General features: G+C 53.2%; 2 protein-coding genes across 2 annotated transcripts; both read right to left on the bottom strand.

Annotated features, from left to right (window-relative positions):
• Positions 1-458: 458 nt before the first annotated feature.
• C8Q71DRAFT_862943 (uncharacterized protein) lies at positions 459-2,118 on the bottom strand (the record flags this gene model as incomplete). The annotated part of the gene is made up of 4 exons (XM_047928095.1): positions 459-746; positions 808-1,507; positions 1,565-1,709; positions 1,773-2,118. 4 exons carry the CDS (start codon positions 2,116-2,118, stop codon positions 459-461), a joined length of 1,479 nt encoding a protein of 492 aa, XP_047773199.1.
• Positions 2,119-10,053: 7,935 nt separating this feature from the next.
• C8Q71DRAFT_788689 (uncharacterized protein) lies at positions 10,054-10,883 on the bottom strand. Its single transcript, XM_047925233.1, has one exon. It carries the CDS (start codon positions 10,722-10,724, stop codon positions 10,188-10,190), a length of 537 nt encoding a protein of 178 aa, XP_047773198.1. The 5' UTR covers positions 10,725-10,883; the 3' UTR covers positions 10,054-10,187.
• Positions 10,884-12,342: the final 1,459 nt, after the last annotated feature.

Genomic DNA, 12,342 nt, shown 5'->3' with positions numbered 1-12,342 from the left:
AGCTGCCAGCGCATGATAGCCCATTATGCGAAGGGCTTCATTTACCGTATAGCTTGAGCGGGGTGTATGCTGTCTTTTGGCTGTCTTATTCATCTTCGGTACTGGAGGGTGATTAGCACGGTCGTCGTTTCCTACTGCAAACACACCGCGTACACAGTGTTTACATACATTCTGCTGTATAGCGGCCATTGAATATTGAAATATTGACCTCCCACATGCACCGTTGAAGACGAGAACAACTGAGAGCAATCCAAGCTCGGTGGCGGCGGTCACACCGTTTGCAGGCCCAGCGGCTGATGAGCGTGACTTGAGCGTGACAACCACCGAAAAGCCAAACTTCTTCCACAACATAAGTTTCTCTCAAACTGGGATAGGCTCTAGGCACATCATAGACTACGTACAAAAATATTTAGGGCGTAACGCGGGCGGTGGCGAGAGATATGGCTAGGGCGCCGACTTCAGTGGCCCACCGAATCCCGGAGTATCCATTGCAGTCTATGATCGCGCATCAACCATTCCCAGTCGTCACATCCAAATTCAGCAGCCATCCGGAATTTGACCTTAGTGGGAGACCATGGTTTGCTGAACGTGACTTTATCGCCAGTGCGATAAACCTCGCGAAAGTAGGAATGGTGGCCGACAAGTCTGAGAGACTTGGCTGCAGCAGCAAGCGCACGCGTTCCCACAATCGGGTGAAACCTCAAGTCGGCAACGTGCGCGAAGGATAGCCTAGGAAGGCTCGCCCACTGCAGAATACGTCAACGGTGAGAATCGCGTTATGAGAGGCAGCATTATGGTCATACGTACTAGATCAATCCACTCGCAGTGCCGACCCAAGTCATCGTAGTCGACAGAGAGCCGCAGAGCGGTTACGGTTCTGGGAATCGTCCGGGTCAAGAAGGTCCACTCTATTGGCTCAAGGATCTCCTGTGTAAAGCTGAGGCCGAGAACCTCCAGCGTAGACAGAGACTTGATCGCTGACAAGACACGGCTCTGCTGCATGATGCTGTTGAATTTGTCGACATAATCCAGGCATCGTAGTTTCTTCTTCGACCGAATGAAGTTCGCAATCGGCCAAGAATCCACCCGATTGCATCCGGGAGAGAGGAACACCTTGAGATGCGTCAAAAGAGGAAGCGCCGAGGGATCCTCTGCAATAGCGGCGGTGAAAACCGTATGTGGGATATCCTTGGTGATTTCGAGAAACAGCGCCTCGAGTCGAGTGCAGTGACGGAATATGACGGCAATGTTACGTTCCTCGTCAATGCAGATTGTCAAATGGGTCAAATCCTGCAGTATATATGTCGGGCAGTCCCGGATTCCCGGACTTGACAGGGAGAGTTGAGCCAATGATCCTCTGCGTGCCTCCAATAGTGACACGAAGGACTCGCGGTGAGCGTCGTACAGCTCCTCTTCGAACTCTGAGGCTCCTCTGTCATAGCGGCATAGATAGATGTCCGTTGCTGGCATGCTCTGGAGAGCGTGCAGCATATGCAAACTCTGGAATCTGAGAGGAACTGGATGAGTAATGCGAGACGCACTGAGGCACGAATGCGTTACATACGGGAGCTTGTATTCGCGAAGATGACCACATTTTGATGCCAATGTTTCCAGTAGCTGGCTGCTAGGGAACATATACACCTGGTTCCAGTTGTGCCACGTGAACGACCGCAGATTGTACATGGCGCTGACAGCCTGCGTGAGTGTGCCTGATCCTGGTGTTAGTGCGAAGATATCGTATACAGAAAGATTCAAGCGCAGAGGTCGCTCACCTATTTTGGATTCTGCGACCATGCGCCCAAATGGGAGGATGTCGACATGCTTGATGTACGAGGCAAAGACGGGGTCATTGATGACGCGTAAGAGCACGTCGTATGGTTTGCACACGTTCGTGAAACTTTCTTCAGCCGAAGGCTTTCCCGGGCCACAGCGGAGAGCAATCCTCCACGAACCAAACTGGATGCGAAGTGACGAAAAGAGCATGCGAGCGGCGAGATTGTGAAAGAGCTTGGACACAGATAGACAGTTCCGGTTTGTGCCAAAGGTCGTGAAGCTGAGAACGATCTGCCAGACTTCCGGGGGCAGCCGATCGGTCCACCGAATGGTCCCAAGCTCCATGATTGTCTTATGTTTCAGTAACCCTTCGCGGAGAGTGGGAGCCCGAGGGGCCTGATCGCCGAGGAGTACTACTGTGAAACACGTCCGCGTCAATAGCTGGTCTGGTGTATGTGGAAGGCTACAACTACATACATTACCGCGCTTCTTGCTATATGGCCGCTTGTCGTAGACCCTCCGCTACTGTGCTGCGTCTGGTCAGGACGGGTTCAAGTTGAGGTTGTCAACGTTCAACTGCGTCGAAGCACAAGCGCCGGTGTAGCGCTCGCACGCCTATAAACAAGTGGTGACGCGACAGCATCACGGAATTCGCACTGAGTAGATATAGCCATTATCTCCGCTTGTAAGTGAATATAAACACCGAAATCGTTATAAACAGTAAAAAGCACTATAGCGCTAGCGAATTACACAAGCTCAATACAAGTTCGATACAAGCTCATAACATACTCACTACAATCTGTATGCAAGTCGATTGTAGAGCGTGGCAAGCTTCCAAATCTCACGCAAGTCTTTATTCTGCGCCCACGGTAATCCCATTTGTTCTCGTGCAAACCAATACAATTCGCACAGCGGACAAGTCGGCTTTCAACAAATTGGAACATTGGTCTTACATAGCAAGGGTCAGTAGTTTTCTAAGCGGCCATGTACGGTTACGTAACATGTCACTTAAATATGAAATGTTCACCGCATGTAAGAAATTTCGTACATAGGTTTTGAAAGATGTTATGTTCAGCTACAGTACATTGACCACATGTATCCTGCATGTTAGCAACACATACATTGAGACTAAATACTGTATGGTCAGATAATGGTAGTCACTCTAGCATTGTCAGCACAGTTATAATGTTAGAATGTCATGCATTGCGGGAACAAAGGGCGCACATTCGGAATGTAATCACAATGTAAGAAGGCCCCTCTAACATTGTGCTTACATTGTCATTACATTTGAAATGTATGTCTTACATTGTCATTACATTTTTAATGTGCGCAGCCCCTCTTACATTGTGATTACATTCCGAATGTGCGCCCTTTGTTCCCGCAATGCACGACATTCTAACATTATAACTGTGCTGACAATGCTAGAGTGATGTAACCGTCTCCCTACTGTTACTTACATTACTATACAACGCACGTACTGTACGCGGACGTTCCGCACATGTCTGTCTCGTCACTTCGTCACTATTCCTTCACGTTACCTAAGCGACCCCTCTTCATGTTCGTTTCCTGCCTTCGTTGCTCTCTATTCTTACTATTGCGCAACGAAGGTATGTATCTCCATACATTGCGATACTCATGTACTTATATTCTTACTATTGCGCAACGAAGACGCCTCGTTCCTGTTCTGTTCTCTGAGTGATTACCCGGCGTGCGGACGCCGGGCTTACACTTTTTTTTGAACATCGAACAGTCGTCTCTTCCTCGCTGCGGAACGCGAGGATCCGTTGGTTCCACTCCATCAGGAAAAACACTTCTAACTTCAGCAGTCTTGAATGAAGAACACCTGATCTTATTCAATCTTTCACAACTTGTGTTCCTCAATTAAGTGCACCATGTGCATGAAGACTGCTGAAGTTAATTATAGTACCTTTGAGAAATTTATCTTGTGCCCAAGTTGGAAGATATGCAACTTTAATTCTGCAGATTAAGACACATAAGTACACATTAGTTGGAAAATGACCTCTTAACTAGAAAATATGCATGATGAGATGTCAGATTGCTCAATATGAAGACTTCACCAAGATTTCACCTGACAAGTTAACACATACTATATCTGGCAACAGTAATGGGGTACAAATAAAGATTATTTGTTTTTCCCTGTGATTATGAGTATATTACCCTACTTACAACAGATGCTGTGGTCAAAGTCATATTGTCAGGGATTTGGACATATTTGACCTGTTAAGGTTGAGAGACAGCAAAAGAACACTTAAGCATGCAAAGTGAGACAAGAAGCCTGCCCTTGAGCAAATTATGAGTCTACATAAGGTCTGCAAGGCAACAGATAGTGCCAAGAAGAAATGAGGCCAGTCTGAGAGCCCAGGGATGCACAGGGGCTGGGCTAACAGGGGGCAGCAATTGCAGATTTCTCTAAGTCCAGAAAGATAGTCAATATAGGTTATTGTAGAAGGGAACAAGCACAGGGACCTATGGTGTAGTGGTCATAAGTTTGTGCTGAGAGTGTGGGAAATTAGTTTAGCAGGTCAGGGGTTCAATTCTGGGAAATGGCAGATTATTTTGGGCGACATTTTTGCATCTGGGATGCCTGTTATGACAGCATATGCACAAACACAGCAGAATCATGAGAGAAGTCACCCCAGTAATGATGAAAAAACATCATTCTTGCTTGGAATGAGTGTTTACTTTGGTTACTTAATGGAACTTAAGTAAGACAATTTAAGAAATCGACTTACCTTAAGGCTCTTGTGGCACATAGTGACACATAATGTCACTTTTGGCTCTCCACAAGACCACTTAAGACACAAACGTTTTTCCTGATGTCTATTATACCCTCTTCGGGCCTGGACAGCGTGTCCTTGCCACCTCCGGTCCCGCGCGCTTGCAAAGCCGCCGGGTTCCTGACCGCGTGCGCTGGTGTAGCCGCCGGTATCTTGTCTCCTGCCTTCATCTGCCCTCTCGTCGCTGCACTCGTCACGCTGCCGCCTCATCTCCGTTCGCAAGGCCCTCCTGTCGACCCCGCTTCGATCCCCTTACCGGACGAAGTTGAGTCAAACCTCTTCGACTTCGACGACCTCTCAGCGCTCTCGTCAATTCCGACCTCCCCAGCCTCCACTAGACCAGGAACGCCCCAGATCGATCCTTGCTCACTCTCAGATTCATCCGACTCCGAGATTGACGCGCATATAGTCCGTCAGATGCCTCCGCCCGACCCCAACACCGCGTCCGTCTCGCACACGGCAATCAAGCAGGTTCCGCTGCTGACCCCCGGCAAGCTCTCGCCCGAGGTGATCCAGCAGTGGGACACGGCTTGTTTCCGATACTTCCGCGAGAGGAACCTGACCACCGACGCTGACAAAATCATGAAGGCCTCGTGTGGTTTCCAAGACCTTACGGTATCTGACTGGTACGCCGTCAACCACGAAAAGCTCGATAAACTCAAGTGGTCCGAGTTCATCGCCGCCCTGCGCAAGCGCTTCCTCCCGCGCAACTGGGTCGCGACGACGGAAGTCAAGCTTCTCAATTGTCGCCAGCGCGAGGAGCAGACGTTCGACGATTGGGTTGATCAAGTCGAAAAGATCAACGTTCTCCTGCGTGGCTCTGCTTCGGCTTTCTCTGACGACCGCCTTCGCTCGCACCTCACTGCCAACGCGGTCGAAGACCTGCGGGACTTCGCAGCCGAACCGACGACGATTGTCGTTGCCGACTACGAGGACTGGAAGGCTGCAATGTCGACGCGTGACATCACCCGTGTCCGCGATCGCGTTCGCATGATGCGCCTTATCGCCGCTCATGCTACCTCGAGGTCTCAGGCTGGCAAGACCTATTCTCCGGCAAACAACTCGTCCTCCTCCTCCGCCACTACTTCTTCTGGTGCAAAGAAGAACTTACCTCCCGCGCTGACCGACGAGGAGAAGGAGTTACTGAAGAAATTCGGTGGCTGCTTCAAGTGTCGACGGTTCTTCGTCAAGTGCCGCACCGGTTCCTGCAAGACCGGTGCCCCCGACGGCTCAACCTATCGTACCCTGACCATGGCTGACGTCGACGTCGCGCGTACCCGTCGCGACAAGGAGAACAAAGCCAACGCGGTCGCCGCCGTTGAGGACGTCAACGACGCTGACGATGTCCCGGCCTCCTCGGTGGTCGCTGCCGTCGCCAACCTCGCAGTTGGTGTCGCCGGTGGGCACGTCGATGACGACTCCGGCTCCGACACGGACAACTTTCAGTACGTCACGCCCTTGAGCGTCCCGCACCTGTCCTTCTCCGCCATTATCCACTCTCCCTCCGAGCTTGCTGCCCCGCTTCCCTTGCTGATCGACTCCGGGTCGCCCACAGTTCTGATTAGGGACGACATCGTGTCCCATCTCAAACTGCGGCGTCGCAAGCTGCCCAAGCCTTATCCGATGGGGAATGCATGGGGGGAGGGGAGAGTTTCGTGTGGAGAATACGTACGTCTGAAGGTCTCGTCCCCCGACCTTGCCTGGTCTTCTGTTGTTTGTCAAGCCATCATCGTCCCTTCCTTGTTCGCCCCCGTCATCCTCGGCCGTCCTTTCCTTAAAGCCAATAAACTCGTTGTTGACCACACAACCGATGCTGTGACCGTCGCGACCTCGGGTTTTGACATCCGTCACCATACACCGCCCACTCCAGCACCCGATCGTTCGCATGCAGCCTTACGTGATACGCAACGTCGTGTAATGGGCGAGCTCCTTGAACGGACTAAGGATAGGCTACAGACAGACAACGCGAACATTCCGCCACGCATCTCGACCGTTCTGGCGATTCGCGAACATCTGGAAGCTGTCTCTCATCATGAGCAGCTTCTGCGCGAGAACGACTCGATGAAGCGTGAGTTCGCCGACCTGTTCCCTTCCTCCTTGCCTGCTGTTGCACGTCTGCCGACTGACGTATATCATTGTTTCGAGCTGAAGCACCCTGATATGGTCATCCGTCGCCGGCAGTACGATTGTCCAAAGCAGTACCGTGACGTATGGAGGAAGATGCTGCAAGACCACCTGGATGCCAGTCGTCTACGTCCTTCCAATAGCCCATACGCCTCCCCGTGCTTCCTCATTCCCAAGTCCGATCCTACGGCGGAGCCTCGATGGGTGAACGACTACCGCGCGCTCAACGATAACACTGTGCCAGACAGTCACCCGTTGCCGAAGATCAACGACATCCTGTCTGACTGCGCGAAGGGGAAAATATGGGGGAAGATTGACATGACGAACGCGTTCTTCCAGACGCGTGTGCATCCAGACCACGTCAAGTATAGCGCGATCACTACACCATGGGGCTTGTACGAGTGGACGGTGATGCCGCAGGGCTGTCGTAACGCGCCGGCCACCCACCAGCGTCGCATGTTCAGCGCCCTGCGGAAGTACATAGGGAAGTTCTGCCACGTTTACTTGGACGACATCATCATTTGGTCGGACGATCTTGACCAGCACCGAGAGCATGTACGTTTGGTGTTGCAGGCACTACGTGATCACGCGCTCGTGTGTTCCGACAAGAAAACCAGCTTATTCTTGCTCGACGTCGACTTCCTGGGGCATCATATTTCCGCGGCTGGGGTCGAAGCGGACAAGTCCAAGGTCGAGAAGATAGTCGCATGGCCTGTCCCGTCCACAGCTTCGCATGTCCGGTCCTTCCTCGGGTTGGTGCGGTACGTCGCCAACTTTCTCCCTCGGCTCGCGGAATACACCCAGGTCCTCGACCCGCTCACCACCAAGGAGTGCGACAAGGCGTTCCCTGGATGGACAGATGCTCATCAAACTGCATTTGATGGTATCAAGACTCTCGTGTGCAGCCGCGAAGTTCTGACCGTGATCGACCACAATGCGTTGGACGCTAACCGTATCTTCGTCTCGTGTGACGCTAGCGACTTACGCACCGGCGCCATGCTCAGCTTTGGTCCCACTCTCGAGTCTGCCCGTCCGGTCGCTTTCGACTCCTGCTCTCTCAAGGGTGCGGAGCTCAACTATCCCGTACACGAGAAGGAACTTCTGGCAATAGTGCGCGCGCTGAAGAAGTGGCGCGTCGAGCTCATCGGCGTACCCTTCACGGTGTTCACGGACCATCGCACTCTGGAGAATTTCAGTCGCCAGAAGGACCTGTCGAGACGCCAGGCCCGCTGGCAGGAGTTTCTGGCGCAATACGACTTCACTATCCAGTACGTGAAGGGTGAGTTAAATATTGCTGCCGATGTCCTGTCGCGGTGTCCCGAGGACAGCTTCGTCGACGTGTCTGTGTGCGCTGCGGTCGCGGACTTCCGGGCTGCCACCCGTTGTCTGCGATCTGCCACAGGTTCGCTCGGAGAGGACACTGTGGCCGCAGTGTCCCTGTCCATAGCGACGGACGCAGGTCTGCTCGAGCGTATCAAAGCGGGGTACGTCGCGGACAAATGGTGTGCGAAGCTCAAGGGTATGACTGGTTCCTTGGGGGTAGAGGAACGCAATGGTCTGCTGTTCCTCGCTGACCGGCTCATCATCCCGCGCATACCAGATATTCGGGAGTCCTTATATCGTCTCGCTCACGACGCGCTTGGCCACTTCGGTTTCGACAAGGGCTATGCTGCGCTTCGGGACGCGTACTACTGGCCGAACATGCGTCGCGATTTCGAAGACATGTATATCCCCTCATGCGAGGACTGCCAGCGCAACAAATCTTCGACGCGAAAAGCCCCCGGTCCTTTGCATCCTCTGCCCGTGCCGGACGGTCGCGGCGAGGAGATCACCATCGACTTCATCGGTCCCCTTCCACTGGACGAGGGTTTCGACTGCCTTGCTACGGTGACCGACCGGATGGGTTCCGACATACGGCTTATACCGACGACAACGAACGTTGACGGTGAGAAGTTCGCATCTCAGTTTTTCGACGCGTGGTACTGCGAGAACGGCCTCTCCAAGGTTGTTACCAGCAACCGAGATAAACTATTCACGTCGAAGTTCTGGCAGACGTTGCAGCGTTTGGCCGGAGTCAAATGGAAGATGTCCACGTCTTTCCATCCTCAGACGGACGGTGCCTCCGAGCGGTCGAACAAGACCGTCATCCAGGCTCTGCGCTACCATGTCGGGCGGAACCAAAAAGGGTGGGTTCGCGCGTTGCCCAGGGTGCGCTTCGCAATCATGAATACCGTCAACGCTTCCACGGGATTCTCACCGTTCCAACTGTTGCATGGTCGCGCTCCTCGTGTCATACCTCCGCTTCTCGACAACAACGTTCGGGCGGCTTGCGATGACGAATCGGTTGCTCGTGCTGCGGCTGATATCATCAAGCGGATTGAGTCGGACGTCATGGAGGCACAGGACAATCTTTTCCTCGCGAAGGTTCACCAAGCTCTCATGGCAAACGCGCACCGAGGATCGGAGATAGCTTATGCGGTTGGTGACCGTGTAATGCTCTCCACATTCCATCGCCGTCGCGAGTATATGCAGCGTGGTGACCATCGGGTCGCTAAATTTATGGTGCGTTGGGACGGACCGTACAAGGTACTACACGCATACCCAGACTCTTCGGTCTACACGCTCGACTTGCCGTCTCACATGCAAATCTTCCCGACCTTCCACGCTTCCCTCCTCAAACCCTTCCGCGGCAACGACGCCGCGCTCTTTCCTTCGCGCGAGTATGCTCGGCCCGGTCCTATCGTCACGGCTGATGGTGTCGAGGAGTTCGAGGTCGACACCATCACGGATCGTCGCCGTCGTGGTCGCGGCTGGCAGTATTTCGTTACGTGGAAAGGGTACCCCGAGTCCGCGGGTTCTTGGCTCCCTGGCAAGGAGTGCGAGGACTTTACGGCGCTGGATACCTTCCTCGCTTCCGTTGACAATGCTTGAAAATTTTTTGAACGGTCTGTTATTCTTTGGGTTGTTCTTGCTTTAAAGCGGGGGAGAGTGTAACCGTCTCCCTACTGTTACTTACATTACTATACAACGCACGTACTGTACGCGGACGTTCCGCACATGTCTGTCTCGTCACTTCGTCACTATTCCTTCACGTTACCTAAGCGACCCCTCTTCATGTTCGTTTCCTGCCTTCGTTGCTCTCTATTCTTACTATTGCGCAACGAAGGTATGTATCTCCATACATTGCGATACTCATGTACTTATATTCTTACTATTGCGCAACGAAGACGCCTCGTTCCTGTTCTGTTCTCTGAGTGATTACCCGGCGTGCGGACGCCGGGCTTACAAGTGACTACCATTATCTGACCATACAGTATTTAGTCTCAATGTACATGTTGCTAACATGCAGGATACGTGTGGTCAATGTACTGTAGCCGAACATAACATCTTTCAAAACCTATGTACGAAATTTCTTACATGCGGTGAACATTTCATATTTAAGTGACATGTTACGTAACCGTACATGGCCGCTTAGAAAACTACTGACCCTTGCTATGTAAGACCAATGTTCCAATTTTTTAAAAGCCGACTTGTCCGCTGTGTCGAGTACAGTATAACATGTTGTGCTGAAGAAGCAACAGAGAACACAGTACATAGGACATGAGGCCCCGGGACAGACCAACAGCACTTGCAAAAGCCCCGCCTAACGGTGTATAACGGCGGAACATCCTCGACATGACATGCAATACATGTATGTATCGGCGTACACCGCGGGCGTGCATGGTCCCCGAGGGGGACGACGTCCATCGCCGTGACGCTCGCGACGATGCCGGGGATCTTCGCGCGCGGCGAGCCACTTCGCGACCTTCTCCGCCCTGCCGCCGTCACTGGTGTACGGTACGGCGAGCGGTGACGCGTCGATCGCGGTGACAAGCTTGGCGTATGCTTTCTGCGCGCATGCCTTGCGTGCGGAACGCAGCTGCTCGCCGAGGGAGCCGACGAGCTCAGAGGAGAGCTGCAGCTAGGCGGTGACGAGTTGCGAAGGTGGTTCTGCCTGTCGAGGAACGCGCGGAGCCCGTTCTTCATCATGTCGCTGTCGAGTGTGCACGCGGCGTCACCCTCTTAGACGGGTTCCAACGGTAGAGCGGTCAGTAGCCCGTGCGGATGGCGCACTTCGTCTCGTGGGGAACAGGTAGTACCACGGACATACGCAGCATACAGCGCCGTGTGCAAGGGATGCTACCTGTACCCCACTCGGACTCATTGCAAGTGTCGGCAGTGGATCCAAACCCCTTGAAGAGACATCATCGCCCGTCTGCACTCTGCCGGCCAGGCCCTTTGACGAATTCTCATCAGCTACTTATTCGCGCCAGACACTTTGTCATGCTCGTACCTGTCTGCTCCCCTGTTCACCATGCCCACTCCCTACATGGCACTATGCGCGCTCGCCTCGTCGTTGTGTCCGCGCTCGTTGCCAATATTGCGGCTCGTGTATGCCGTGCTCGTGTGCGTACGTTCTGTTCGCACTCAAACACGCCATATACGTGCACGCGCCCGCGTGCGTCACGTTCGTACTGTTCGCATTATGGTCGTGCCCGCGTCGTCTTGGTCGTTGCGCTTGTGCCTGCGACCGCTGGTTGCACCTGCTCCCCACTGGCGCACATCGCGCGGGCGGTGCTTGCCTGTGTTTTTTGCGTACGGGGAAGAACAGGGTCAGAGAACACACCTAGCCTCGCGTCACAGTTGAAGTGCAAGTGGGCAACTGGAACTTAGGTGCGGCGATCCAACTGCGTGACGTGTTGAACAGGTTTAGGGCAGACAGTGACCCTAGTGGCAATTGCAGCGGAAAGATATGTAGGGCAGAATCTGACAGCTGGGATGTATACGCGTTGGATGATGCTTATAGAGTGCTCGCAAGGCGGCGCTGAAGTGAAATCTGGTGAGGCGGCTGCAAGCGCTTTATCGAGCGCTCGTAAAGTGGCGTAATATTTCGACAGTCTACAAACACTGAAATCACCTATAAACGCTGAAATCGCTTATCGTTCTGAAGGGGATTCCCTGATGAGGCAGGTGGCAGCGCGCAACGGGCCAGACAGGTTATAAGTACTAAAATCTGAGAAGGACACGCTGCGTGAGGAGTCGCCAAATCGACGTCGATTGTGTCCCCCATCCCGCCGTCGTGCAGCGCGGCAGAAAGTATTTGAACTGGCCATGGGTGCTCGGTCACGCACAGTGGCACGCACGGTCGGCGTTGCACTGGGGCAACTAAGTTATGTAGTTCGTCCATCCTTAATGACACCTAATGACACCTCTTCCGACCGCTAACCGGTCCTTTGCCGATCTTCTGGCTTACTATGAGGTCGTCGAGTGAAGTGTGTGTACATACTCGTTCTGTTTGCGAACTAAGAATCAACGAGACTCGCGCGCCAGAAGGCACTGGATCCATCACAGCTAACTCCAAAACGCTTAGTAGACCCCTCCCCCTCGGAGAATCTGTGCACAATCGAAGCTCGTCGGACCCTACTCTCGAGTTTCCGGCAGCCTTTGCCGGTCAATCTCGACCACGAACCTTGGTCTGGCTTGCTCTCGACATGGCTAATTATGATAGAATTGCGGTCAGAGCACAAAAGGGGTACGAATACCGACATACCCCGCCTGTAGACGCTTTTCGGGCGGGGGTCTAGCGCTATGGAGTTAGTTGCAACAG

The sequence above is a fragment of the Rhodofomes roseus genome (assembly GCF_022264815.1).
Source record: "Rhodofomes roseus strain CIRM-BRFM 1785 chromosome Unknown C8Q71scaffold_35, whole genome shotgun sequence".
Classification (NCBI taxonomy): domain Eukaryota; kingdom Fungi; phylum Basidiomycota; class Agaricomycetes; order Polyporales; family Fomitopsidaceae; genus Rhodofomes; species Rhodofomes roseus.
The sequence above is the reverse complement of the archived record's forward strand: the minus strand, read 5'-3'. Positions and strand labels throughout refer to the sequence as shown.

What these genes read in the sequence shown, in the direction of transcription:
- C8Q71DRAFT_788689 (XM_047925233.1), bottom strand. Translation starts at nt 10,724, where the DNA reads ATGATGAAGAACGGGCTCCGCGCGTTCCTCGACAGGCAGAACCACCTT.